Raw genomic sequence first — 27,465 nt, forward strand, 5'->3', positions numbered from 1 at the left:
AGGCCTCAATCCCTTCATTTGAGCCCCAGCTTCCTGACTATCAACACCGCCTACACAGAGGCTTATGCTCTAGCCTAGTCAGGAATACGCCAGCGAATTCACACATCAGACTTGAGCCGTGCTCTACCAACAGTGAGGATGCAGCAGTTTCAAGCCCTTGGCTCTAGGAAGGGTCACAGTCAGAAATTCAATCTGTAGTTCTCCTGCGCTCAGCCGAGTCTTCACCATCTTAACACAAAAAGCAAAGTGGAACTGGACTCGCACATCTCAACATCACCACCACCTCAGCTCCTGGGAAAAGCTTGTGGAAAGGAGGCATATTTGCAAGATCACACTTGGCTCTGATCGGTGTGTACAGCGACTGCAAGCACCGTTTCAGATAACACAGCAAGGCATGTTGGTCTCAAGGGTGAAGGCAAAACAGGAGCTCAAAGAATCTAATGGACCACACGTGACCCCAGGAAGAGCCTCTGCAAACCGCATTTGACAAGAGCAGAGAGAAGCAGTGTAAACACCACTAAAATCACAACTGCTTTCCCAAGCATTCTCTAAGAAAGCGTGAGACAACAGCTGCAGGAGGAGGAGCAATAGTATGATCCCAATTCTGCCATGTTAGAGATCTCCAAGACTGGTCAATGCTTTAATCCAGTTCAAAGGAGTAATGAGATCCAATGAAAACAAAAGCTAAAGTCAGAAAAGAAACGAAGGCCACGTTATTAACGATGAGAGTAACTTAACCAGAAACCTAGCGAAATCCCCAACACTTCAGAGAAAAGCTCTCTAAAACACCACGCAGTTCAAACAAAAGCATCGCTCCTAACATAGGAATTACTGGCTGCGGTCTTTGGCCTGACTCCCGCGATCCCATGGAACACATACAGGACTCCCCTCATGATTATCATGTTGCTCCCATCAGCATCTGAACCCACCAGTCATTTCAAGCAAACCTAGTATGTTCCCTGCCCCTCCCAGTTCCCAACTCTTCATGTACTTAGTTTTCAAATTTTACATTATATATTTTGCCTGTGGCACAGTAGATCATTTACCCTTCTCCTATTAGCCCCTTCTGTTTAATTACAGTTTAATGTGAATTGATCTTTACATTAATGAGCCTGTAAAGAAGATTGATTTTCTTCAAGAGACTTTTATGCTCAGTTTGGCAGCAGAGTAGTCCTACTGATTTCGCTTCCCCCAGTTAAATACACTGCAGAGTGTCACTGCATCCTCCATGAATCAGCTAATCCAATTTCACACTCTTTTGCTCCAAAAATCCTTGTTCTGACTTCCTTGTCATCCATGCTTATTCAGAGCAAGATCATGGGGCCAAAGCATCTCAGACAGCTTTGACTCTTGCTAATAGACAGCTGACTATTGTGGGTCACTGTCCCCTTTGTTCCTAAATGGCGGAGGCTTAAGAGTTACAGTGAAAAAAAAGAAAGTTATTTTAAAGTGCTTAATCTGTTAACTTCCTCAATTCCTAGCCAGCTAAGGATGTGGCATAGAGACTGCTCTATTTACCATGCTTGCTTTAGAGGTCTGGATAGCAGGCTCTCCACCGAGCTCTTTTAGACCTAAGATTTTGGACCTTTGCTAAGTTGCCCATTTGGGACAGAATCTGTCACCTTCAGGAATGCTCCAGAGTATGGTCTGAACTTGGGCTTGTGGGAAACCTGCAGTAACAGACCAATACAGAGCTGATCACGGCTCAACTCCTCTTATGTGACACTAGCAAGGCTAAGCAGGTCCCCACACAGGTTAGTCAGAAATTGCACATAAACAGACTCTCAGTTCTGCTACAAAGAAATTGTTTCCTCCATCCTCCCCTTCCCCACCAGATCAGGTAAAAGCTTGAGCAGAGAGTCTTTTCAAGGGCCTAGAGAGTTAACACACTTGAGTTGCAGCAGAACATTGGGAAGGGAAATCCTCAGCCAAGAGCATGTCAGTGAAAACATCCTGCCATCAACTCCCAAATGTCCAAATCTAGGAACTCTAGCTAAGTTACAAATGCTGTGGGAATTTCAGGCAAGACTCTCCTCTCAGCTACTCCGATGCAATTTCGGAATTAATCCAGATTCACAGTCTCTCCCCCTCCCAGCTGAATTTCCTGGCTTTTGTTTGCACTAACAGATGTTTGCATTTAATGTCTGTCTTTATTTGGTAACCCGTACAGAGATTATTCTTCCCTTCTGTTCTATTAAAAGCTTTATCAAGTCCCTTATGTTTGCTCTTGTTGAGATGAACTACTTTGGCAGCATTTTCAACGTGCAAGGCAAACAGACCCTTCAAGAAATAATTAAACTGAATTAAACTTCATGACAGTATATTAAGGCATAGCATGTTTGATACATATGGTATACTTGCATCCATCTACAGCCTGAAACACCCAAAGGTTTGCAGTAAACCTTGAGAATTCTCTCCCCAACAGATTCACATATGCTTACATATATATATAACAGCCCACGGTCCGCATGCACATGGGGTCAAGCAAGTTTTTGGATGATGGAGTCAAGGATGGGAAGCTCCAAAGTGGGGAATCCAAAATGGACAAGCTGGTTTAAAACCCGGGGCAATCCCCATTCACACTGCTTTAATCCTACGGCAGGTTTCTTGAGTACAGTCACAGCACCAAAGGGGGAGAAAGTCTCTTCCCCAATTCGGGAAGAGTGGGAGGTGAATGGTTTAACCCATTCAAAAGGACTGTTTTGAGTGACAAATATACAACCATTGCTCTGATAATACATTCACAGCCCTTTGGAAATGCTTAACCACATGCAATACACAAAACCTACTTGAGAGGTTCTGAGGTAAACACACTTCACACGTTTATAAACACTGAGAAAAAAAGAAATATTTATTTTTCTTTAACAGTAAGAACACACTGTAACGCTATATGCTTAAATATAAACCAATTTCTCAGTACACAGTCTTCATTATGAGTCTTCACCCTGGTTTGGTTTGGCAGCCTCCCCAATTATTACTTCACAGATTTGAAGGCCAGAAGGAACCAGTGCGAGCGTATAATCCGACTCCTAACACCACACAAGGGCAAAGACTTTTACCCAACAATCAAGCCCATTAACCCACCGTCGAACTAAAGGTCCATCTTTTAGGAAGCCATCTAACTGATTTAAAGACTCCCAATGATGACGAAAGCCTCACTTCCTCAGCAAGTTGTTCTAATGCGAGTTAGTCACCAATGTTGATTAAAACAGGTACTTTAAAACATGCTTGCAGGTTATTTTTTACCTCTGATAAAAATTAAAAGGAAATGCAGGCAAAAAAGTAACCCCGCAGTGGCATTCTCTGAAACGGGGTAAGCAAGACCATTCTTGCAGAGGTATGACAGCAGCATTACAAATCCCGCTATCGCCAGAGTTATTTATGTGTAGCAGCTGAGGAAAGCAATACAGATTTCTGGAAAGTGATACTAAGCAGGTCTGTTTAGAAAATGTCCTTTTATCATTTGGCTTTGTACCTTCCCCTTCCTTCTGTACCCTCTGAAATTTCAGAGGAGTAGTAAATCTACTGCCTTCCACCAGTCGTTATTCCTCCTTTCCAAACCGCTTATTTCATTTCAGGAATCAAATGCCAAAGCTCTTGCAATTTGGTCCTTTGCCAATGGCTAAATTAATAGCAAAAATAACAACAGGGGCTTTTGAAACTCGGATCATTTATAGACTTTGTGAGAAAGGAAAGCCGATTTGGGGGGCCTAGAACTATATCCGAGATAGTAAATTTTATGCAGGCTTTCCACCCATAAAACAGATCTCTGAAGTTTCTGAATCCCAGCGCATGACATGCTACACACTGGGTTAGGTGGCAGCCTGGCGAGCTCGGTGAAAGTGGGAAGCAGGGATCGTGCCTTACACAAGGGACCCTGCACGGAAGCAGTCGCTGCGCAGTGCTACAGCCAGTAGCCCCCAGATCATGGGCTTGGACTTCACACATGGTCCCAGAGCTGGGGAGAGGCAGGAGGTAGAAATCAAATAAGCTGGTTTCACACCAGCTGCGTGCGACACATTTGGCAGCTCTGATAATGGCTGAGACACAAGTCACCCCTACGCTCAGGAGATGAAGCGGTTATTTATCCATTTAACTGAAAGACGCTCACTAGATCCAGAGCTGGTGATAACACAGGAGCACTTTTAGGTCTTTATAAGCACTGTACGAACACAGCATGCCCAAGAATCAGACCAAAGGCACTATATCTCAAATAAAAGCTAAGCTTACTTCACACCAGGAGAGAGATATGGATGCCAACTTTAACCTAAGATCCCTAAACTGAATTAAGACAGGGAAAGAGTTTTTCTGTTTTGCATATTTTAACACTGCCTAATGGAAGAACAGGAACAGTGCCAATTCATTTCACTCTATTTTGTCCTTGATTTAAGTAATAGGAAGGTATTTTTAGTCAATGAATCAAGCTGTTTCAGAGTAATTCAGAGCCTTTTTAAGCCCTGGAGGACCAATCACCTGGTTTGGACACTGGTATTATCCACCACGAGGAGAAGTAAATCCAGCGCAATGGGAAAGGATGAGACACCTGCCCGTAGCCAGACACTGCAAGGTCATGCACACTGGAAGCCATCCCTTGAACTGCTCAAGTACATTGCTGGAATCCGTATCAACTATAACCACTTCCCTTTCCCAGGAACTTGGGAGGTATCATGCATACCTCAGCAAAATTCCTTCTCGGTGTGCATTATAAGCAGACACATGCAAAAACAATTTTAGAAATCCACACTCTTAAGGTACTAAGAAGTTTGATACAGGCGATATTACAATGTCACTATTCCCTTCAGCAGTGTCCCCAACCTGAGATCCTTGGTGGCAGATTCACAAGGGCCTTCAAGTCTAATTCTTTTGCAGGCACCTAAACTCCCAAAGTTAGGAACCTCAAGGTTTTTGCAGATCTAACCCTACAGTGACTAATCACTCCCTCAAAATAAAAAATTAGAGGTTGAAAGGCTGACTATAAAAATTGTTAGGAAGCCTGGAATGAGTTCCCTGAAAGATTAGGACATGAATAGTCTCTTGGTTTTAAGAACAGAGAATATGACCAGAACAGGGCCAAGAAAAAAAAAGAACAATAAAGAGAAGGTAAAATTATGTACTTCTATAATAGCACAAGAACAAGATAATGATTGAAACCCAAAGGCAGACAATGAAAAAGAACGTATTTTTACCCCAAATATAGTTAACCTGTGGAATTTACTGCCACAAGTTATCACTGACCATAAGATTTCAATGGCTTAGCGAAGGATGAAATGTTTATGGGAATAACGAGAACAATCACAAAAACAAACAAACAAAAAAAACGAAAAGTACTATCTGCGTTCCTCTAGCAGCAGGAACAGTGACCATCTGATAGACTTTAGTGTAAATTTCTCCTAGGGGTGTCTTATTTCACAATTACCCATAATTGCCCATACTGGTATTCCTGAAGGCTGCACGGAAGCACTACCCACCGTAATTATCTGCGACAGGTCACTAGCCAACGAACCCTTCACCTGAATAACAACTGCAATTACTTTTGCTGGGTTCTGCTGGGGCACAGGTCAAAAAGTCACGCTGCACCCAAGATCAGGTTTTGAAGAACAAATTGTATCAGTTATGTTTGCTTGAATCCTGAGCAGCTCCACTCCAGTCAGACACAAATCCAGATTTGCAAAGAATTGGCTTTTGGGACTCTGGAAGACATTTCTACAGACTTGGTTGAGCTGACAGAGTGGTCGCCTATTTTGGATCATTCCATAAGTTAAGTATCAGAGAAATGATCTATTCTAGAGTTTGCAGACTTCTAATTGGCCTTCAAGTGTTATCTTTTGCCTTGCTCTCACAAACTGTGTTAGAACAGCGCAAGATTTATCAAACAATCTCACATAAATCATAGAACTCCAGAAGATGTTTCTTAATTAAGGTATCAACAAGCCTCGCAATGAAACTTGAAGAGTTAGCAGAAGCGGGTGTGACACACACGAAACTCTCCATAAGCAAGTTAAATCTACCCCACAAACAATAACAGACAGTCAAAGGCAAAAAGAGGCAGGAAGCCGGAGCAGCAACTCACAGGTGAAGCGAGAGGACGTTGGAAGCAGCAGCTCCCAGGGACGGGACGGCAGTCAGCTCGTTGTTGTTCAGTCGCCTGCAACGAGCAGAAATTCATCGTTTAAACAAGCAGCCGAAGACGAGGCGCGCGCGAGCTGCGTACAGCCTCAGCGTGGGGCTCTGCATAAACACGCGGCTCGTTATCTGCCGTCCTTGACTCACCTGGGACCCCCGTCATTCGGCAGAGGTCTCCATCTTGAGGGGCTTTGCTGCATCTTTCCGGCAGTCTCACCTCTCAGCCCCAACCCAAGCCTTTTATTTATTTATTTTAAATGAGAGCCGCCATAATTATTCCTACAACAGCTTTACAAAGTCGGCTCACGCTCACGCGGGAGCCTTCCAAAACCCACTGGGAAACATCACCGCCTCCCGCGCCGGGAGGGAAGGGCCACCCCGAGCCCCCCGAGCACACAGTGACCCCGACAAAATCAGGCCGTTTGCTCCAGGTTCGCTTTCATCTCGGTAGCTCCGGGCTTCCTAGAGAGCCTTGCTCTCCGGCGGCGGCCCTGCGGGGCTAACGGCAATTACAGAGGGGGCCCTGCTCTTGGAAACCCCCGCCCGGCCGACACAAAAACGTCCCCCTTCAACGGCCTAATGTTTGAAGTGTTTTTCTGACTGAAAACAGATCCTTGCCATGCGACGGGCTCTTCCTTGGTTTAAAGAGCCCTTGTTTGTACGGTGAATTAGTCAATTAATTACTGTAACAGTTGCTTGTCTGGCTGCTTGAAAATTACCTAATTTCTTAGCCATCTTGCCGCTCTCCCCCCACCTCCCCGTCCCCCGCCGCCGCATGCTGAAGCAATTAAAGCCAAGCCGCTGCCAAGCCGAGCGAGGGGCAGCGCGCACGGCAGTGCCGGAGGACCCCCCGGCCGCCTCCGTGGCCGGAGATCAGTTATTGGCAAGGCAGCATTTCGCAGGGTCTCTCGCTCCCGACTTGCCAGATTCCCGCTGACACCCCACCGCCGCCGCCCCCCTTCCACCTCTCCCCCCAGACGCGCTTTGGCAAAAGGGGAGGTCGGGAGGCCAGCAGGCTCTCGCGCTCAGCGAACGATCCCCTTCCCGTTCCAGGGTGTTTTACAACGGCGTCTTGAGAAGTATCATAACGCTCTGAGAAGGCATCTCGCTTTACTCCCCGAGGCCTCCCCTCTCCAGGAGGGGAGGGAGGCCTGCAAATAACTTGCAGATGCATCCGACTCCAAATTGGGTGCGAGAAGCAGAGCATCTCGTCACTGGTGAAGGAGCACAGGGAAGCTGCGAAGTGCTAAGCCATAGGCACAAGTTGGGGCAATCCTCAATTTTGGCTGGGGTTGGTTTTTTTGCCCTTTAAAAATATTTTTGGCCGTTGGGAGAGGGCAGCGATACATCCATCACAGAACTTCCTTCTGACTCCTCCGAGAGCAGGCGAGAGATTTGATTTCACGAAGAGTTCCAGGCACTGCTGGGATAAAAGCTTTTCTCGACCTCAGCTCTGCCTCTAACATTGTATCCGTACTTAAAATGTAAGGGAAAAAAGCCAGATGCATTGCAATTCAGCAAGGAGCTCTGCTTTGCAACTAAAAGCTCATTGTTACTGATATTATATGCAAGGTCTAGAGCTTTCAGAGGTACAAAGCAAGCTGGAAAGAGCATTAAAATGCACGTGTGCCATACTTTAATCTGCATCCAACCAAGCACCTTTTGGAAAAGCGCAGGAGAGGAGGGAGAATTAGGCCCACTCTCCTCCAGTCTGAGTCAGTTCTGGCTAGGCGGCTGCAACACCAATCAGCGTCTAACAAGTGTTCAAATCCTTCTGACATAAGTGCGATTTTCAAATATTGGTGGCCTGTCAGGTCCTCCTCAGTAAAACAGCATAGTCAGAAGTTGTTCTCCCACCTCATTTTCTCTCTTGGCTCGCAGACACCAGTTGCTGATGCAGTGGAGACGGCCAAGCTTTGTATTTGTCTGGGATTTCCCTCTCATCCTCCCCCTCCCACATTTAAAGGAACAAAACAGGAAAAAAACAAAACAAAACAAAACCACCAGACTTCTAGCTCAGCAAATTTAACATTTCTGTCTCCTTTCTGCTCCCCAGCCCTCACCTTTGATGACACAAATCTGCTGCCTCTGGATGGTAAGAGGGGAGGAAGGGGGGGGGGCCACCCGTATAAAATATTTACGGTCAAGTTGCCAGGCTGGTGTCAAGCTGAAATGGAGCCTGCTCAAAAATAGCACAGCTCTCCAGAGCTTTCAGTGAAAGGCACTTTAGAAAATAAAAGGTGAGTTGTTTGCAGAGGAATTTTAGCACAATTACTATTACCTCGTAGTATGAGCTTGGAAAACATGAGAGCCATGCAACCATCACTCTCACGGGTCCCATGATCTGTACGACCTGAGACAACCCCAGAAAGGACAACAGGGCCTACCCACAGTAAGACCCCCCCCATCCTTTCAACCCAAGTGCCAGAGTGAATAGACCCTGGGGATGGGATGGTCCTTAGAGGGATCAACGAAGGGGATGCGAGAAAAAGCCTAGCTCTCCTGAAGGAGATAAGCACGCTTCAGTCCCTTCCATATGAGGCTTCAGCAGCACAATTAGCTATTTCAGAGCTCCACTGCCATCTGAAGGACTCCATATTGTGCGTTTTGTAGGAACAAGCACAAAACTGGTGGACAACCCACCCAGAAATGTGCTGGCGGGAAATGAAGGGCTCCCTTTGTAAAAGGGATCAATGCATTCAATCATGTGGGACTATGGGGTTTCATGTTGCTTTGTACTACCAAATTTCATTCCACACAGACTCAAACTCTTAGGTGAAAGCTGTGTTTAAAAAACAGGAAAACTGGCTAAACCCAAGGGAAGGGAAAAAATGGAGGCTAGAGTTATTTTATTACCACCTTCATAAACCAAAACAGAAGCATCGACAGTCAGCTATAAAGCTGAAATCCTTTGTTTCAGGGACATCTTCTTAAAAATCAAGAGAAAACAAAGGTTTTCAAAATACATTGTGCTAATTATGCACATACAGTGACATACAGCGAGCTGAGCCTCATCTGTAGTGCTTAGGAACCACAGGCTCTGTGTTCAAAGCATCATGGGAGGTTTCAGGTCTTATCAATGCATCTATTATTTGGGGCAATCTCTTTCCCCGAGGGTGACTTGATTTGCCCAGCGCAGCGCGCACAGCAAAACACTGACTTGCTCTCAAGACATGCCACAGCATGACGCTTATTTCATGAATGTCTGTAAAGCGCTTAAAAAAAAAAAAAAAAACAACAAAACTCAGAAAGGAGATGCTCTGGCAGTACAGATGTGGTTCTCTTTGTGAGATACAGTTTATTACAGTGGTCTGTGGTTTAGCTGTTATTCAAAAGCAACCAAGATTGGTAGACAGGGCTTTTAATAGAGTTTCTCCCTCACACTTTCCAGCAGCTGCCTTCCAGGCTCCACTCCAGACCTCTGGTTCTCTTTCAGTCTCCCATTTCAGACTTCTCCCCTTCCCTCCTACTCACTTCTCTGCTTCCCTTTCCCCTAAGCCTGCTTTTCTAATTCAGCACGCAGCTCTTATCTGTGCCATTACTTTGTGGGCTGCATTACTTACCTTCCCCATTTCCCTCACACCTTTTTAACAGTTACCTGCTCAGCGCAGAGCCTGTCCTGCCCTCGATGCTGCAGCACTTTGCACAAGGGAGCCCACCAAGCAATCGGGAGCCACGCAATCTTCCCAACACCTTGCTCCCTGAAGTCACACGCCTTCAGGCGCTTCCACTAATAAAAGCTATTGCTAAGCCACAGTCATGTTAGAATAACTCTAAAGGCTCATGGGATCAGGGCTGTGATTCTGTTCTCTAAGCACAGAGCAATTTAAGGCTTTCCATAGTTTAAAGAACAGTTGAGCAAACAGATCCCATAGGAAGCATTTTGCTCACCTGCATCACTTTCTCCCCCTCCCTTACTGCTAAGATGGTTATGAACTTATGTCAGAGAGTTGCAGTCACTCCTGATGCATGTTCCTCACTTAATCATGTTCCCTAGTACTACTCTAGCGTAAGCAGGGGAGCCACGGGAGATTAGGCAGGTGGAGAGACAGTGTATTAATCCCCGTGGTCCAGTTCTGCAGACATTAGTCAGGCAGAAGTCCCACAGTAGTAAACTGCTTTGCCTATTTAAGGATCGCAGAATCTGGCCCCTCCACGAGCCCCAGAGCCAACGCTTAATGAAAACAGACAAAGGACAAGAGCAAATGAACGATATACACAGAGCACAGTATTGTTTCGGAAAGGAAATGTTTTTTCAGTTTCCCATGAGGCATCAGTAGTTCTTCAAACAGAGCCCAAACCTCAAGTATGTCAGCAATTCAGCATTCAAATGAGAGCTCATTACCTCAACCCACCGCTTGCAATTTCAGTCACTTTCACTTTTCGAAACCCCAAATCAGAGCTTCAGAATTGCTGTGAAAAGCTGACAAGTGCAACAGCTCTAGGAATATTCACTGCTGAGCGCTTACGCGGATCTGGAGTTGGGAAATCCTGCAATTCCCCCAAAACAGAATTTTCTTTTACCGACAGTGCAGAAAGGGGAATCTGTAACAGCTACTCAAGCCTTCATTAGCTCCTTCTCTTCCCCCACCAAACCAAAAGAAAACTCCGTCATTTCAGGCTCTCCTAGCAGACTTCAAAAAAAATTTGTTCTGGTTCCAAAAGCAGTACAAATGTCTAAGAAAGGAGGAGACACAGTTAAGTGCTTTGTTATCCACTACACTACACCTTTGTTTCCTGGGAGATTCGGGCTAGGTTGGCATCAGATATCACGATCCAGGCTGTTCTGCCTTGCTTCAGGGTTATCCTTTCAGCAAGAAGCTTAGTGTGTATGCTCAGGTGTGTTAGCCGAACTGCTCCCTCAGAGCATTGCACAAGACAGGGAGGGAGGCAAACTCCAAAGATTTCCAGTAACGGCTATGCTGTTTCGATTAGGAAGTTGTGTTCTGCTAATTGATTGGTTAAAAAAAGGCAGCACAGGTGGAGTGTGAAAAAAACACCCACACCAAGTCAGCTCCGCTGATTCAAGTTAGCCAAGGGAAGGTGCTGTCTTGGGAAACTATATACAATTTCCTTCTGTTCAACAAGACAATACAATTAAAACCTTGCAAAGAATACTTACACTTCCCGTAGGTTCGACAGCTCTGCAAAGGCAGAAGGATCAATCTCCGTCAACTTGTTGTAGCTCAGGTTTCTGTTAAAATAAAAGGCAGTAGATCAGCATACTCCAGTTACTGTGCTCAGCAAAACCCAGTCATCTTAATTATTCTGGATTGTACTGGGAGATGATCTGTTGTTTTAAAAGAACCTTTAAGAAACAGGGTTGAGCAGCACTTCTCTGCTGAATAAACTAGACGGTTGCTTTAATTTTGTGGTCAAATATTATCTAGCTCTCCCTAAGCATTTTCTTCTTTTGTATTAGCGTGTACAGTTAATTTGTCTTAATATTATACAATTGCACTTATAATCTTCTATTGATTATTCATAACCATGTAACTAATCACAGATGAATAAGGTATTTCCTGACAAATTAGTCTGAACTGAAGCAATCAAACCTGCTGCTATTTTTATATCTGCATACACATGGGATTTTTTATATGCCACTACGCATTACATACAGATAAAACACATATAGGCATGTACACTTACTATGTATTTTCTATATTTGCTAACAAGATTATAACACTAATATATCACTAAATGGTTCTTTCTTCCTTTAAAATCAGTGATTACAGCTTTCAACCTGCTGTTGTTGTATTGCCACCTCACGCAACAGTAAATGTTTTGCTCCATAGCTACCCCAACCAATGCTTTCCAACTACCTGCCAGTCAAAGCCTAGATTGTATTACAGCACTTCACTGAGGGACAGGATGGCAAATAAACTGTGCTATATTATCTGAAAAAAACCTTCTGGGAGAGCAGACTTGGCTTGCAGGACATGCCTGTTTGGAAATACAGCCATTGCAATTGTTTAACGTGCTTCTGGAAAGAACACACTGCAACTACTGCTGGGGACAGCAAACAGACAGAATAACGAAACAGGGGTGAAAGCACGCGTAAAGCACCAATTCCGAAAACAAGAGCGACGCCTCTGCCCCGCTCTGCTGTGCCATCGCACACAGAGCGGCAGGAAAATCTTCCCTCCCAGATGCACATTAGCAGCACGCTGACATAGGACAGGTCAAACCTGCAGTTATGGACTTACAAGGAGAGCACAGATCAATTAAGACCAAGTGACGAATGACATGGAATTTAACAAATGGCCTAATTAACATGATGTATGCAGTGCTGGCGTGTTACTACCAGCGCGTAATCTAAAGAGGGAGGAGGCAAATTGATGGGTGGTAGCAAGAAAAGCAACCACAAGGAGCTGTAAGGAAATTGTGAGGGGGGACCTACTTTAATTTTACCCTGCTCCACACCCATCTCTAGGATATTAGCCCGAGCAAAATTCAACCCTCCTGCCTCCTCTGCAGGGAGGTTACACCCTCTTACTGCACCTCTGAACATGACCTAAAAGACTCACAGCCTGATTTTAGATAAGCCCTCAAACATTCAGCTGCCTATTCAAACTACCGAGCCAGTCTGACTAGAAAAGGGGCCAATCTTCCCCGGTTTGTACATCTGCTTTGTTTGGAAGCTGTGCCCACAGACCCAAAGCAGGTCTGCAGCCCAAACTAGTAAACAGGGCCTAAGTCACTGAGGCACCTATTGAACTCCTATCCATACCCACAGGACCCAAGAGCTTACAGACAAGAAAGGGACAGCTGGCAGAAGAACATAGAGAAATCTCCCATTTGAATTGCTCCTGCCAACCCATTGCAGCACTTCGGGGTAACACAGAGATATTTAGGCCCATGGCAATGCTTGCAAACACCAACAAGACCTGAAAGACTAAAAAGCCCACCAACCCTGGATGGTTAGCACAAGTGCCACTTTGGAGCTGAGCAGCAGTGATTGCTCACACGTCCTCCTAGGACGCGCTGACGGGAAGTTCTTGCAACGTCCCGCTGCACGCTGGCACCACTCGATAGCTCTCACACACGCCGTTCCCCACGGCTTCCCAAGGAGCCGGCTAAGAAAGGCTCCTTGCATCTTGCATGAAATATTCAGTTTTCTACAAATACCTGCTGTGAAAGAAGGCACAAAGCCTTCAGCATGGGGTGGCTTCAGGTCTAGATTCTGTTAAGGGCTGCACAGGAGTGTAAAACCTAACCAAGCATCCAGTTTTAAAATATGCTGTCCTGTAAGCCCCTACTGTCTTTTAAAACACTCAGGAGACCTTTAAATCAATACCAGCCTACAGCAGATATCCATTTCACTATGAACTCAAAGGCATTTATCTAAATAAAAGTCAAACTGCAGTTTAAACTCTGAGTGTGTTTGAAAGCCAAGTCCATATTCATAGCACAATTACAAATTAAAGTGCAATTTGCCCACAGATTACATTACTAGAATTTTTTTTTTTTTTTTTTTTAAACCACACAGCAAAATCAGGTTGGAGCTTGTCCCTGTCTGATGTACAGGCAAAAAAAGAGGAACGTACAACAGGTAATATCTTATAGGCTCAACACAATAAAAATAAAGCAGGGACAAATGCTAGTGACAAACTGCACGGGGGAAATACAACCACAGTGCCGGCACTGTCATGACTGAGCATGAATCCATCTGTCTTAATATATTTCTGCATCTTCTGTTGTGGCAATATCTTTGCACTTCTTAAAGTAACATATTTATCCCCAAAACATTCCTCTGCCATAGGCTAGTGGGCTGTTGTACAAACCAAGCACTGAGAATCAGAGGCACCAAACTGATCCCTGCACGCCTGATGAAGGGAACAGATCCCAGGCTTATCCAGTGCTCCAACATTGAACCATGTCAACGTGAACTTCAGAAGTTGAAAAGGGAAAAACCAAAGTTCTTAGAGAATTTCATAACCAGGGGTTAATATCTTCCAAAGCAACCTTTTGATTATTGCTGTTGCCATTTGAGAAGTTTGAACACCAAAGTCATTGCACAAGTAGCTAGCTCTTCAGCTGGCATAGCTGTGTTTAGCTTCCTGCAATCACAGACAAGTAATTTCCAAAGCTTGCTGCAGAAATACCTACTCAGAGCTGAATTTGGGGCGTTATTTTTTTTGTAGCTACAAAGAACATTCAGCAAGAAAACAAGTGTAGCTATGCAAAATGTCTACCTGAGCCTTCCAGCAGCCTGAAACAGCAGCTCTGAAGGATGTGAACATGTGCTCGGTTCCAGGGGTTTACTCTGAAATATTTTGTTTCACCTGTGACTACTTGAGCAGAAACATCCCATTAATGGAATGGCCCACCAATCCCACTTCCCATATGCCAAAACCTTCAGCCCTCCTCAAGCTACCTGCTCCAACCTCCAGCTATCCTTGCCACACATACAATACTGTGCTCCTGCAAAAATCAGTGGGGAAATGTAAACTAAAGATACAGGGTTGGTGCAAAATAAATAGAAGATTTGAAAATAAATAGATACACCAAAGTAAACAGTTCTATTCAATTTCCCTGAGACTAGCTGTATTTTAACTTACATTAAAATGCCCAGGAATTTCAAGCCTGAAGCATCAGCAATCACAGGATCCCCTTCCCAGAACTCAGATCCCCCTCACTAGACAGTATTTGGCATACCAGCCAGAGCACGCAAATGGTAAAAAGACTTAGCGTGCTCCAATAGATAGATCAGTGGGACCAGGAGTCAGGAAACCTCCGTTCTACTCCTGGCTCTCTTAAGCTCCTGCTGTGTGACCGGGTCATGTCACATCACCTCTCCAGAGCTTTTGTTTCCACAGCCACCCTTTGTCCGTCTTGTCTATTTAGACTGTAAATAAAATTGAGGTTCGTATTGTCTTGGTTTGCCCAACGCTGGTGAAATGAGGCCTTGATCCTGGTCAGGCTCCAGTAATGCAAATAACGAAGGAAACTCAAAACTCGAGGTCAGGCACGCATGCAGCGCTCCCGCACAAGGCATGGGCTCCGAACGCAGGGCACCGCGCCGCAAAGGCTGCTACGTCCCCAGCAGCTCTCGGCCTCTCTGGTCAAGCAGCCCAGGAACGCGGCAGGCCGGGGACACCAAACGTATGGGAACGGCTGTCATGGCACTGGAAATGGCCACATTTCTGCTCTGCGACAGCAGGGACCAGGAGAGTGCAAAGCGTGTTGCTCCTCAAGGAACCCCTTGGCCCGATGCATTGCCTCTGCAACACAATAATGGAACCGCTCACGCTGAACAAACACTTCTGCCATCAGTGTTTTAAAGCATCATCTTTGAAGAGAAAGAGCTCCCCAAAACAAAACCCCATCCCTTTCCCAATCGGCACTCCCCTAAGGCAGCTAAAATTTATAATGCACCATCTACAGTGTTGTATGCCAGCCCCAAGACACAGAGAGAACACGCCTTAAGTGGGCAGTTAGTGCATTTTTCTGGCACCATATCCACATATTGGGTTAGCTGTGCCCAAGTGTGGGAATATCCAAGCAGATGGCCCTCTGCCCAGCATCCTGCCTGCTTCTGCATGTGTGGACATGTTTTTTCTTCTTTCTTTTTCTAAACAAAAAAAGTATTTTGACTTAGCAGCATGAGAAGCGATCTGCACTTTATTTAGCTATTACATGTCTTTCAGTTCTTCCTTGTGTTGGCTAATCCAGCAACATAGGGTTTTTCCCCCTCCTGTCAGTAAGATGTCCATGATCAGGAACTAAGAGTATGTTAAACCAATATGGGAAGGGCCGTGTTCTATTTATCCAGACCTGTCTCTGAATAAAAAAAAGCAGTGTTTGCCTTTACTTAGCGTTGTAAAAATGGCACTGGGGATCACTGAGCATTGCGAAGAGGCAAAGGAAGGCCTTGTTAAATAACCAGGTACCCAGCCTTCCTTTAAACTATCTCCTGGAAGTAATAATGGTGTCGCACAAAGAGTCATGCGCACCAACGAGGAGGGATTGGTAGCTCCTTGAATCCTGAGACGCCAATCCTGCCTCCTTGGGGAAGGCACGGGGTAGACTGCGGGTTAACGCGGGAATGTTGGTTGTGCTTTGGGAACTCGGCCAGTGTGGAGTAAAGCCACCCTTCTTTCCAAAACAGAGGGGCATGGCTGACTTGCCAGACAGAAGAATAAATAGATGTCTTGCTGCTGGTCTCTGTTCATCACGATGACGGCTGAATTCTGTTCAGTGAGGTGAAGGTTTCCGACCCTTACGTCAAAACCATTTATCTGTCAGTGGGGAAGATTATGTCAAAAGCGTTTCTGCACCTTTTGATGACAGGCAGAGGAGAAAAGGAGGATGGCTCGAAGCTCTGCCACTGCCAGCTCCAGCTTTCATTAAACACTTTGTCAACCATTGTCATAACACAACTTTTCATTGATCAGGCACAAAAGGGAGCCGAGGGCCCAGAACAATCGAGTCCTGCAACAGAAATTCCTCTGGCTAATCTGTCGAAAGATAGCTGCCTAGGCCGCAGCTCACTGAATAGGCACCAGCCTCTTCCCACATGGTTGTAGCTGGCTTCACAGCACTGGAATGGAGGCCCACGCGCACTTGACTGGATATGAAAAGCAACGCAGCTGAATTAGCTTGGCCATGGAGGCCAGGGAAACAAGAGAAGGAGCACACTGCCCATGCTAAAAGCATACAGCTGTGTGCAGAAGAAAGCACACTTGCACTCGTCCCTTTTAAACAAGCTTTTTGAGCTTCCAAAGAGGCAACGGAGTCCTCATAAGCCGTGACATGCAAAGTTTAACTCAGCACCTTTCTAACAGGCACAACCAAGCATACTGTACTTTATCAAGCCTCCCACAAGAAGATTGAAGCGCAAGGTAATCAAAGAGACTGCAAGGATCCAGTCAGTCATATGCACATTGGGGACAGAAAGAAGCAGCTTTAGACCATTTTTTTTCCTGGTGCACAAGACAAATCCCAAATCTTGACACAAGAAACAGCAGTCAAACAGCTACTGTAGCTAGCCCCAGCTAATGACAGCTGCATTGCATGGCAACATCTTCCCCTAAACAAGATTTCTTCAGTCCTCCCCTAAAACTAATGGCCACTCTATGGAGTTGCATAAGCCATTAACACTGATTAGAGTTAGAAGGAGCTTTTACACACTAGACATGCTAGTCCTTAATTACCTGCTGCAGGATTTCTTGCAGATTCCTTTGAAGCGGCTGATGCACTGCCAGAAGCTGAAGCCTGGACATGGGGAAATGCTCCTCCAACCCACCACAGTCATTCCTGCATTTTCTTTGAATCTGTCTGCTAAACTGATACAGAACCACAGATTCTTACACCCCGAGGCTCGCTCACCACCCCCGCCTCTATCCCACTGCTCCCTAACTTAGCTTAACAGGCCCAAGGTGAGCAAAGACAAACAACAGAGCCAAAGGCTTCACCTGAGGAATCCGCGCTCCCTAGGTCTTGCAGTTCAGCCAGCCTCAGATGCAAGCTCCCACACTGCTAAGCGGTGCTCAAACAGTTGGGCTGACATAGGCCGTGCAGTCTGCAGGATGCTCAGCTTTCTGGGTTGTCCACAACGACAACCAGCTCAGCCCGTGGCAGTTTCTTGTGCAGCATATTCTGGGGAGCTCTGTCTGTCCGTCTGTCCTGGGCGCCCGGTGCACATGACAAGGAACACTGCTGGTGCACAGAAGCTTCCCGAGCCAAGAATCGGCAACAGCGCCTCTTAAATGGAGGTAAGAGTGCCAAAGCACAGGGCACCAGAAGGTGAATGTCCCTGCTCGCTGCTGCGAGTAAGCAGCAAGCTATTTTGGAGAGAAGAAAGGGATGCTGAAAGACACAGGAGGACAAGCAGCACTTGCGTGGGTGAAACTGCACCCCATTACAGAGAGGTCCTGTTATCGGCTAACCGATTGTGCTCACTCAAGCTTTACTTACACTAGCTCAAATTAACAGCAGCAGCAGCATATTAGCTTGGGTTAATAGCATGCTCATATAAGGGGCTTTATGTGCAGAAGGGAGTCAACTTAAGGGCAACCCTCAAGCCATAACATGAGCTAATTTGACAGTGAAGACAAACTTTGAGAGGTCATCCAGACACCAAGCAAACTGCGCCATGAATCACTCTCGGTCATGACTAACAATACTGTCTAAAGGAAATTCTTGCAGCATGATTACCAAAGAATCAATACCATGCTGATTCCAGCAGATGCATGCAGTCATTAACGCAAATAATACTAATTAAAACCACATCACTGCGATCCATTGTACAGGACTACAATTTAGCTTAACATGCGGTTGATATGGTTCAAGGAACTGGGGAAGGATCTTCTCATCTGCGAGTAACTTTGAGGCGCGTTTTGAGCCCTGGCCTGCCTTTCTGCTCCGCCACTTTGCCCTCCCGACTGTTTCCACTCACGAGAGCCCGGAGACCACACATCTGGCACACACAGGCATTTGTGCATACAAATCGGGTAAGCGACCACCAGAGCGGACTGGTGGGCCTGCGTAACGCTCAAGGCAGGCTGGAAACGTAGAGAATACGATCATTATCGGCGGCCCGGCTCTCCCAGGCAGCCCGGGAGAGCGAGCGCGCTCGCTGCAGTTTCCCAAGGACAGCAAATTCTTTGAGCAAAGTGTTGAGTAATACCGAACTGCAGCTGGGGTTTCTAAATCTCCTACAACAAGGGGCTCTTACATGTTTGCGTCTTTAAAAACAGCAGGGTCAGGTTATTTTAGGCTCTGTTAGGTTTACACAAATGTGTTTGGACAAAACCTAGGATCCTGTTTCCTACTATTCTAATAATCTTAGATCAACAAAAACTGAGTTCTTTTCAGTTTGGGGGGGTTTTGTTGGAAAATCCTCTCTTTGAAACACCCCAATGTTTCAAGTCTTTTTTTTTTTTAAAGAAAGATCAATTTGAGGCTATTTTTTTCTTTCTGTGTAATCACACACACATACAAGTACATTGCAATACATGTGCAAAGCACTTCGGTATCTCAGGTGTTTACACACCTCTCGCTATGCCTCAGCGGCTTCAAGACTAAAGTGACCATACTCATTTCCCCCAAGGCCTGATCCTGTGGTCCATTCAATGAAAGTCTTGTCGTTACTTCAACGGCACTGCGCTCCAAAAAAAGTAATGGGAGACTTCAGAAAGTGAAGTAATTTGAAAGCCATCCAGTGGCCTCAGTGGTAGAGGGAGGACTGCGGGGCTTTGTCCCCGCAGGGCGCCCCAAAGGGACCCCGGAGCGTTTGCTCCCGGGGTCCCCGACAGCCCTTTCCCTTTACGGCAGCCAGCAGGGATCCGGAGCGACCCAAGCGCAGGCAAGACAAAGCGAGCACCAAGGAGGTGCGACAACGTATTCAGCAGAGTTTTCTCTGCTTCTGAAAAAAAAAATAATAGCAGCAGCCGCATGGCCTGCAGTTACTGCGGCTCCGAAACCTCCCACTATGATTGCATGTTCCTCTGCTCCGGGCAAGGCAGCGCAGTCAAAGGCGGCATTGTGCAGCAGGGAACAGGGGATGCTGCAAGGATTAGAGCAGACGATATTTAATTGCAGCAATTTTTCACTTTATTTGCTGCTTCTATTAAGCTGCACTGCCTGAAGGAAATGGATTCTCTCCCTCTCTGAAACACACGCAGCCGTCAGCTGTGAGAACTGCCTCCAAGCAAAAAGCAAATTTCAAAAGGGGGCAGGGACATCTAAATAAAAACAAACATATTTAATTTAACATAAAACAACCCTGGTTTGCCACCTGTGACAGGTAAAAAACTGGAAAGGAAAATCAGGATGTGGAAGTTTTTTTAATCCACAAATAAACTCCACCTTTAATCTGCTCAGATGCCCATAGGGTTTGTTCTCGGTTTATTGTTTTGTTTAATTAAAGTGCTACTTAATGTCATGAGAAAGACATATCCTAAAACCAAAACTAGCAAGGAAATTTCTTGCTCCACTGTGTAACAGCAGCCTCTTTTTTTTCTTTGAATAATTTATGCCAAATTTCTTTTTCAGAGACTTTGTCTCCACAAGGCAAAGCACACTGTGTCCTACAATGCTAAAGCAACAGCTAGAAGTCTTGCTCATAAACAAAATACACATGAAACAGATTGGTCCTGCTTCCATCACCACTGTGTTTCTTCGGTAAATCAATAAAGGCCGTGACTTCTTTACTAACATTTTTAATTAAGGTTCCCCACTGTGTATTCAACATACTAAGCCTATTTATTGAGGATTAACAACTATATAATTTACTATACGTCTCCCTTAGAACAACTGCTAAGCCTCCACTAACTGATACTTAATACACAAGAGCTACATTGATAAATCAGTCTTAAATACGAGTTACAGTTCAAAAAAACCTCCACTACTTCTGAAAAAACAAATATTTTCATCTCAAAGTTGTGCAGTTTTCACAAGTACTCACAGCAGATAAACCACGCTAACCTCTGGCTTTTTCAGATGCAGAAAGGCTTGGAGAGATCCACAGCAATGTGTTCGACTGCTGGCAACCTAAAACCCCCATCATGTGACTGTGCAAAATCCAGCTGTGGGTTACAGATCAAGTTCAGATGAAAAAGAGATAACTCAAGCTCCCTGCACACTGTTCAGAAGTTTGCACGGTTTAAGAAAACATCTGAGGTCAACAATCATTCAATAATATCAAATAACCCATATTTTAAGATATGTTTTCTACTAAAACACAGAATTGTAATGTGCTCTGCTCTCTTCAGGCATTCAAGTGGTTTCAATCACATCCATAAGCATTTCTGCTAAGTCCAGTGTTTAACTAACTGAGGAGAAGTTTTTCCAGCGTTCCAGCACCACGGTTTATTTGTCAGACACGTTCATTTGGTGACTACGTCACGAGACCTAGCTCTCGCAGTGCTGTTAACAAGCGGCGCCGTGCGAGCACACGCTGCTCGCCTGCTCGTGCAAAGCTGCAGGAAGGGCTTGTAACACTCACTGCTCGCTCCAGGTGCTTGTCTGCTGCCAGAGGAGGGGGAAAAAAGAAATAAAGGGGGGAAAAAAAGAAAAAGAAAAAAAGAAGTTGAGATTTTAAGTCATCTGGACCATGCCCTTCTGCATGGATGGGAGAAGGTGCTCCCTGCCCCAGGGCTTGGGACGGGGTAAATGAGCTTAAACCCCGTTACGTGGTGGCTGGTAGGGGTGCAGGAACGCAAGAGCGCCAAACCCACTCTTAAATTTCTGCACCACGAGACCACCCTGCAGAGCCCAAGCCCCTGCCCAGCCTGCTCAGACCAGCGGGCCAACGCTTGGCCAGGCCCGGGCCGGCACCGGCGCGGGGCACCGCTCCCTCTGCTGCCGCCGGAGCGAAGCCCGGTCAATCATTAATGCTGCGGCGAGGGCAGGGACCCACGCCGCGAGTGTTTGCTCATCTTTTCATTCTCTCTCTGTTCTCCTTATTAATAGTTAATCAGGGAGGACCAATCTCCCCCCAAAAAACACATTCACTTGGAAGCGGCACAAAGGAATATTTGTGAGCTGGTTAAAACTAGTCAGGCAAAGAGGAGGAGAAAAAAAGTCTTAGAAAAACAGCGTGCAGATTTCTACTACGGCACCAGCGCGCAGGCTCGCCACCTCGCTCGTGCTGGCCTGGCCCCTCCTGCGCTTGACACCGCCGTTGAACGCGGCAGACACATTCTTTGCTTCCTTCCCTCATGAAGCAGCCGGGCAGAACCCAAGAGGGTTGGCACTTCCCAGAAGGAGCTGCTGTTCACGCCCTCACCGCCGGCCCTGGCCAGGAGCGCTACCTTGCTCTGGTTCACCAGCGACTCTCGCTCACGTGCTGCGCACACTCACCAGCCGCCCGGTGCACCTGCCCTGTAGTCATCGGAGAAACGCATTTGCTGGGATTTTGATTTATAGCTCCGTCTCATTAGATCCGCTGCAAAATTCAACAAATTAACTGACAAGAGCCAAAGTAGCCAACTCTGCAAAACATCTTCCAGCACAGTGCGTTTCTTGGTTTGAGGAGGAAAAGGGTGTCCTGTCCCCACCATCTTCCCACCTACTGGCAGTAACACAGGTCTCAAAACGCTTGGACAATTTCGCAGGGAAATGCAAGGAAGATAAATCAACAAGGGAAATAAATCCCTTTCTGATCCTAGCAGCAATCCAGCTGCAAGTGGAATTACAACACCGGGCTCCTCACAGCGCTGTGCCCAACTAGACAAGGGCATTCCTTACAGTTTTCAGTACCAGGGACTGACAGACTCCAAAGACCTCACAGGCTGGCTTGCGCATGAAAAAGTTGCATGCATATCCTCAAAGCATCAGGTAAAGGGCTGGTTACCACCTATAGAGCAGTCAAAGGCTGGCAGCACTGCATGCTGTATGGCCAGCTCCAATATCCTCGAGGTGTGAAAAGACGTACAGCGGACAGCTCTCCCTTTTCAGTTTAAAATAGTTCTCTTTTGTAATAATGAAGAGTGCTTTAAGGGCAAAACATGCACATTTTAAGCTAAAAAATTCGACAAGCTGGCCATTGTGGCTGGAGGTGTGTGGTTTCCACAGGCATCAACCCTCTCTCCTTTTGAGTAATCAATGTCCAATCATAATGCACTTCCAGTCCAAGCAGTTTTATATTGCCAATAAAGCACCAAGCAATTTAATGGATTTCTAACCCCAAATTGGAAGCTGTACTGCATCCAAGTGACTCAATTTGTTCAGTTTTAGAGGAAGCCCTGGAACAAAATGCTAGAAATAAAACCACATGCACTGATAACATTACAGAAATAGATACAGCAAGAAGCAAATGTTCTGTCCCTTTATTTTATCTGACCTACAACCTGTTTTAATTGACCTTCAAGATGGAAAGGTTGCATTTTAAAGAAACCATTTCCACCTAGTTCAAGAGAAACAAAAGCCAAGCTATATATAATGAATCTGCTGCAAAACAAGGCAAATAAATCTACCATGAAACTACCTTTCACTTGACAATGAAAAGCCAGAAGAAACTCCCAAGTTAATCTACTCCATATTTTAGGTCCTAAGCAGAGCTATTTTCTAGATAAACCTGCCTTAAACTCTGCACAGGGCCTGATAACAGCAGTCACAGCTTCCTCCCTATATCACAAACTATAGCACCAGATGGCAAATAGCTGTATCATCATCTTTCGCAAAGATGGCAAAAGGCTGAAGCACATTACCAACCCAGCAGTGTGAGGTAGAAATTTCCAAAAGATGCTCCACAGGCTCCTGTCATTAAACAAGTGTCAGCAGGTCACATACTGCTTGCTTACATGCAAAGTCAGTGTAAGGAAAGCGTCTAACATATGTCCATCCCTGTGGTTACCAAAGGCATGACACAGAAAATGGCATCCCTCTAGAAGATGCTCTTTATTTTAAAATGTGGCCAGTGCTACAGAAAACTAGAATATGCTGAGTATCTGAAGGGGAACTGTCCATAAAGCCACACTGATATGGGAATATTATAACTGTATTATCTAACAACAATACTGCTGCCCTGATGCTATGAGCTCCATGAGCAGGGCTGTCCATCAGAACAAGCAGTCTGGACGTTTTTGCAACAACTCCTCTATCAGTGTTTACTGCCCGGACAGCAACAGGATATCTGCAATGATTTCAAAGCAGATGAAGCTGGTGCCCAAGTCTCTGCCCAAAGAATGCCTTAAGGAAGCCACCGGGGCTTAAATCTATTGCTGCTTTCCAGTCATTACTTTCAGTCATTACATACCAGCCATCCCATTCCTCATTACATACAGCAGAACAGCACAAATAAGAATATATTCTTGCTATCTCAAGTAACTTGCGCATTTACATGGCTATGTGCTTCACTATGTGTATGAATTTATAGACATGCACACAGCCATACGCACACATACATGTGTACAGGTCTACGTATGCATGAGCGCAGACCGCATACAGCTATAGCTGTATATAGACAAAAAGACTATCAGCGGAGTTCAGGACAGCTGTACGGCTTTTGACTGAGTTGTGAAGAGCGCCAGTAAAAATCTTTATTACGCTCTCCGCCCCACCATATAATGCTACATCTTTTACAGAAGCACTATTTGAAAAATGTTTGAGAGTTTTACAGTTTTTATTGGTGCTATTTTTCAACTCCTTCCATTTATAAAGCCAGACTTCTTTATTAGTGCAACTCAAACTGTAGAAAGACTCAGAGAAAGAGGAAAAATTACAGCCAATAAAGTTTTAGAAAGTTGTTAGAATGAGCTCACTGTCCCTGCTGAAGGAACTGATATCTCAGGACTTCCCGGGATCAGAAGACACTGCCGCAGGCCCCTCTTTCCGATGGTAAGAGCTTCAGCTTTTTCCTGTTCAAGTCACTTTTAACCCCTCAGGAGGCCTGGGCAAGCGGATGTGGGGGCAGAGCAGGTGAAGCAAACCCCATGTTAGCATGAGCCAGGTGCCAAAACTGAGCGCATGTGTTGCCTTTAGACCCATAAGGTATTTTTTCAACTTCAAAGGGCTACAATGTACTTCGCTGGACTGATGTCTTGATTTATTATTCAATGAACTGCCTTGGATTTGTGCAATTTCTCAGCTAAAAGCATCACAGCTAATTCAAAGCAAGGGCAGTCATTATTAAGGTTGAATCAAGGAAGAAGTTTTCTCTATCGATTTTTATCCTTCCCATGTTAGGTTACTAGTGGGATGGGAAGGGGAACATTTCCATGTTCTTTGGCTATAGAAAGCAAGACACAGTCTCTTGCAAAACTGCTGGATTCAAAAGGTATTTTGATAAGCTCATTCTACCTTATTTTAACTATTATTGCTAAAGTCATATTGCTGCACTTAGCATTTTAGATCAGATTTTTTGCTGTAAGTCCATTTTAGTCACTACCCACCAGAAGGTGTTCATATACCAACGGAGGCTCCAGTCGCAGCTCTAAACACAGGTAACCACTTTGTCTGAATGAAGAGTTCATCTGACAACAAGTTCTGCAGGAAGATGGTAAGAGACAGCCAAATCCACCCTCTTGCTTTGAACCCATCCCACTCCAGAAAAATCCAAAGTAGCACCGTCTTAAAACTGCCTGGTGGCCTCTGAAAATAAAAGGTGTCTAGTAAGCAAGAACCTCCACGTGGGTGGCAACCTGACTGACACCGAAAATAGAAAAGCTAACACTACAATCAGGCAAAGAGCAGAAATACCCTTTCGCTCTTCCGAGTGGTCCTTGCAAGCCTGGGCCCTGTGCCAAGGAGCTCGCCATTCACTGCTCGCACTACACCTTTCGCGGGGCAAAACACGCTCTGGCTTTGCACCAACACCTCTCAATCCAGAAAGCAATCATTTAAAGAACAGGAGTGCAGAAGGCGCTCCCAAGGTTTGCTATTGCATGGGGAGGGCCACAGGTGCGCCCACTGCTTGCAGGGAAATGAAACCATACCCCTTGGGGAGGAGGTAAATTAATCTCTGTTGAGAGATCAAGGAGAAGAAATGTTGCCGTTTTACCGGGACCAGAAAGAGAATTTTTAGGGCTCATGGAAAACACATTGTTCTAAGTACGGAGAGGGATGGAAAAGCAGTGCAGAGTTTCAAGTGCAAAGAGATGAAGGAATCCCAAGATGAACCTCAACGGGGATCCCAAGGCAGCCTACTAGCGGGGTCATAGGAGATACAACACAAGAGGACAAGTCTGAGGAAACTAGAGAGTATGAGCACATCACATGCTTGAAAAAGACACACAGGTAAAACTCACCTGTGCAAACTGTTACTACATTTGTGAAGCCACATGCTTAAGAGAATTAAAAAAAAGACAGGTTTTATGTAGTGTGAACTCCTCACACTACGTTAGATTGGATTTCTAAAGGAAGAGGGCAACAAACTCTCCCACTCAAGCAACGAACAGTGTCTGATCACAGGAGATGCTTCTCCTCCAGGCATGTTACAACCTGGTGGTTTGCTACGCATTTTTCTTACACTTTCTTAAAAACGGGCATTGGCAGAAACAGGATCCCAGGCTAGACAGGCCACCAACTCAGTGCACCATGCAACTCTTGTGCTCAAAAATATAATTTGGATTTCCAAGCCTGGCTCACTGCTACAGCAACACCACGTAAAACAAAACAAAAAAAACACTCCACTTTCCTCAATTTGTCACAGCAAGCAGGTATGAAATAAAAAAAACTTTCAGAATTTTCCAAATACACAGGCTCCCCCTCTAGAAATCCTTCTGCAAACCAATGAAAATTGTGTAAAAATAAGTTGTAGTGTATTTTGCAACTGGAAACGTATAATCTAGCTTTCTCTAACAAAACCTGCAGGAAATGGCTCTGCAGAAGTTAACTAAGTGATACTGAACTTTCTCCAGAGTGTCGTATAGGAAATAGCACTGCAGAAACGACTGCCTGATTTAACCTTTTGTCCAGACTACGCTACAAAGCAACACTGCAGAGGTATCTGGCCAAAGTTAACAGTCCGCCGGTGCATTCACTAAGAGAACTGCAGCAGAGAAAGCAGGTTATCTTGCACAGGCTCAGCGAAAAACCCCTGCCACAGCACAAAGCCCAGGCAGCCAAAGCTGATGGAAACCAGGAATTTACAGTTTTCCCTTTCTGTGGCTGGGATTGATTTTTTTTTTTTCTTTTTTTAAAGACATGAGGAGGTAAAGGTTTGCGTCTATGGTACAAGCAGCAGAAAATCCCTGGCACCCCCTGCATTTACACCCTGTCCCCTCTGCAGTTTGCTGGACTGGCAGCACCAGTCCATTCGCTCTCTAGGGAATTCAGTGCCAGCTGTCTATTTTTCAGCCTGAATTTCTCCTCGTGATAAAGAGGAGCTACTGCATAACATACACACTTCGTCCACTGAGCCTCCACCATCAAGTCTGCACTTTCTATAAAATATGCTGTCTGGTCTAAAAGGTGAAGAAAAGAAACCGAAACCTTTCTACAATCCTGATGTCCTCAGCTGCCCGTGTAATGCTAGAAGACGTACTTTAACCAGGACAGAGATTCACAGGCGTTGTGGAAAGCATTTATGGCTTGATCAGGTTAGTCAGCAGGAAAACATTTTATGAAATCTTCAACAAATTTGACACAACCAAAGTTGCTCTAAAATGAGAAAACACAGGGACAAGAGCCAAAAAAAAACCCCGTCTACAGCAACAACGTAATCCTTGGTTCAGGAGGCTCAATAAAATAGTCCACGCAAAATGACGCTGTGAAATATCTGAATTTCAATATACCAAACTGGCCCCTGGGACGGAAGCCAAAACCTGGTGATATTGCAGTCATGAATTAGCACTGGTAGCTGGCTTTTTTCTGCAGCACCACACTTACACCAAGTCACATGAACAGAGTTACCCAAACCGTACCTCTTCCATGAGCACCTTCTCTGGGATAAAG

At 45.4% G+C, this 27,465-nt stretch overlaps 1 protein-coding gene across 1 annotated transcript in view; it reads right to left on the minus strand.

Moving 5' to 3' along the window:
* Positions 1 to 27,465, minus strand: part of LRIG1 (leucine rich repeats and immunoglobulin like domains 1) — a 100,084-nt gene that overhangs the window by 48,112 nt on the left and 24,507 nt on the right. Inside the window, exons 2-3 of the mRNA XM_067303657.1 lie at positions 11,246 to 11,317; positions 6,071 to 6,145 (exon numbers count right to left, since the gene is read on the minus strand). Coding sequence (XP_067159758.1) covers positions 6,071 to 6,145; positions 11,246 to 11,317 — 147 coding nt within the window. The remainder of the gene's footprint in view (positions 1 to 6,070; positions 6,146 to 11,245; positions 11,318 to 27,465) is intronic.

Source organism: Apteryx mantelli, chromosome 12, assembly GCF_036417845.1.
Source record: "Apteryx mantelli isolate bAptMan1 chromosome 12, bAptMan1.hap1, whole genome shotgun sequence".
NCBI classification, from domain to species: Eukaryota; Metazoa; Chordata; class Aves; order Apterygiformes; family Apterygidae; genus Apteryx; species Apteryx mantelli.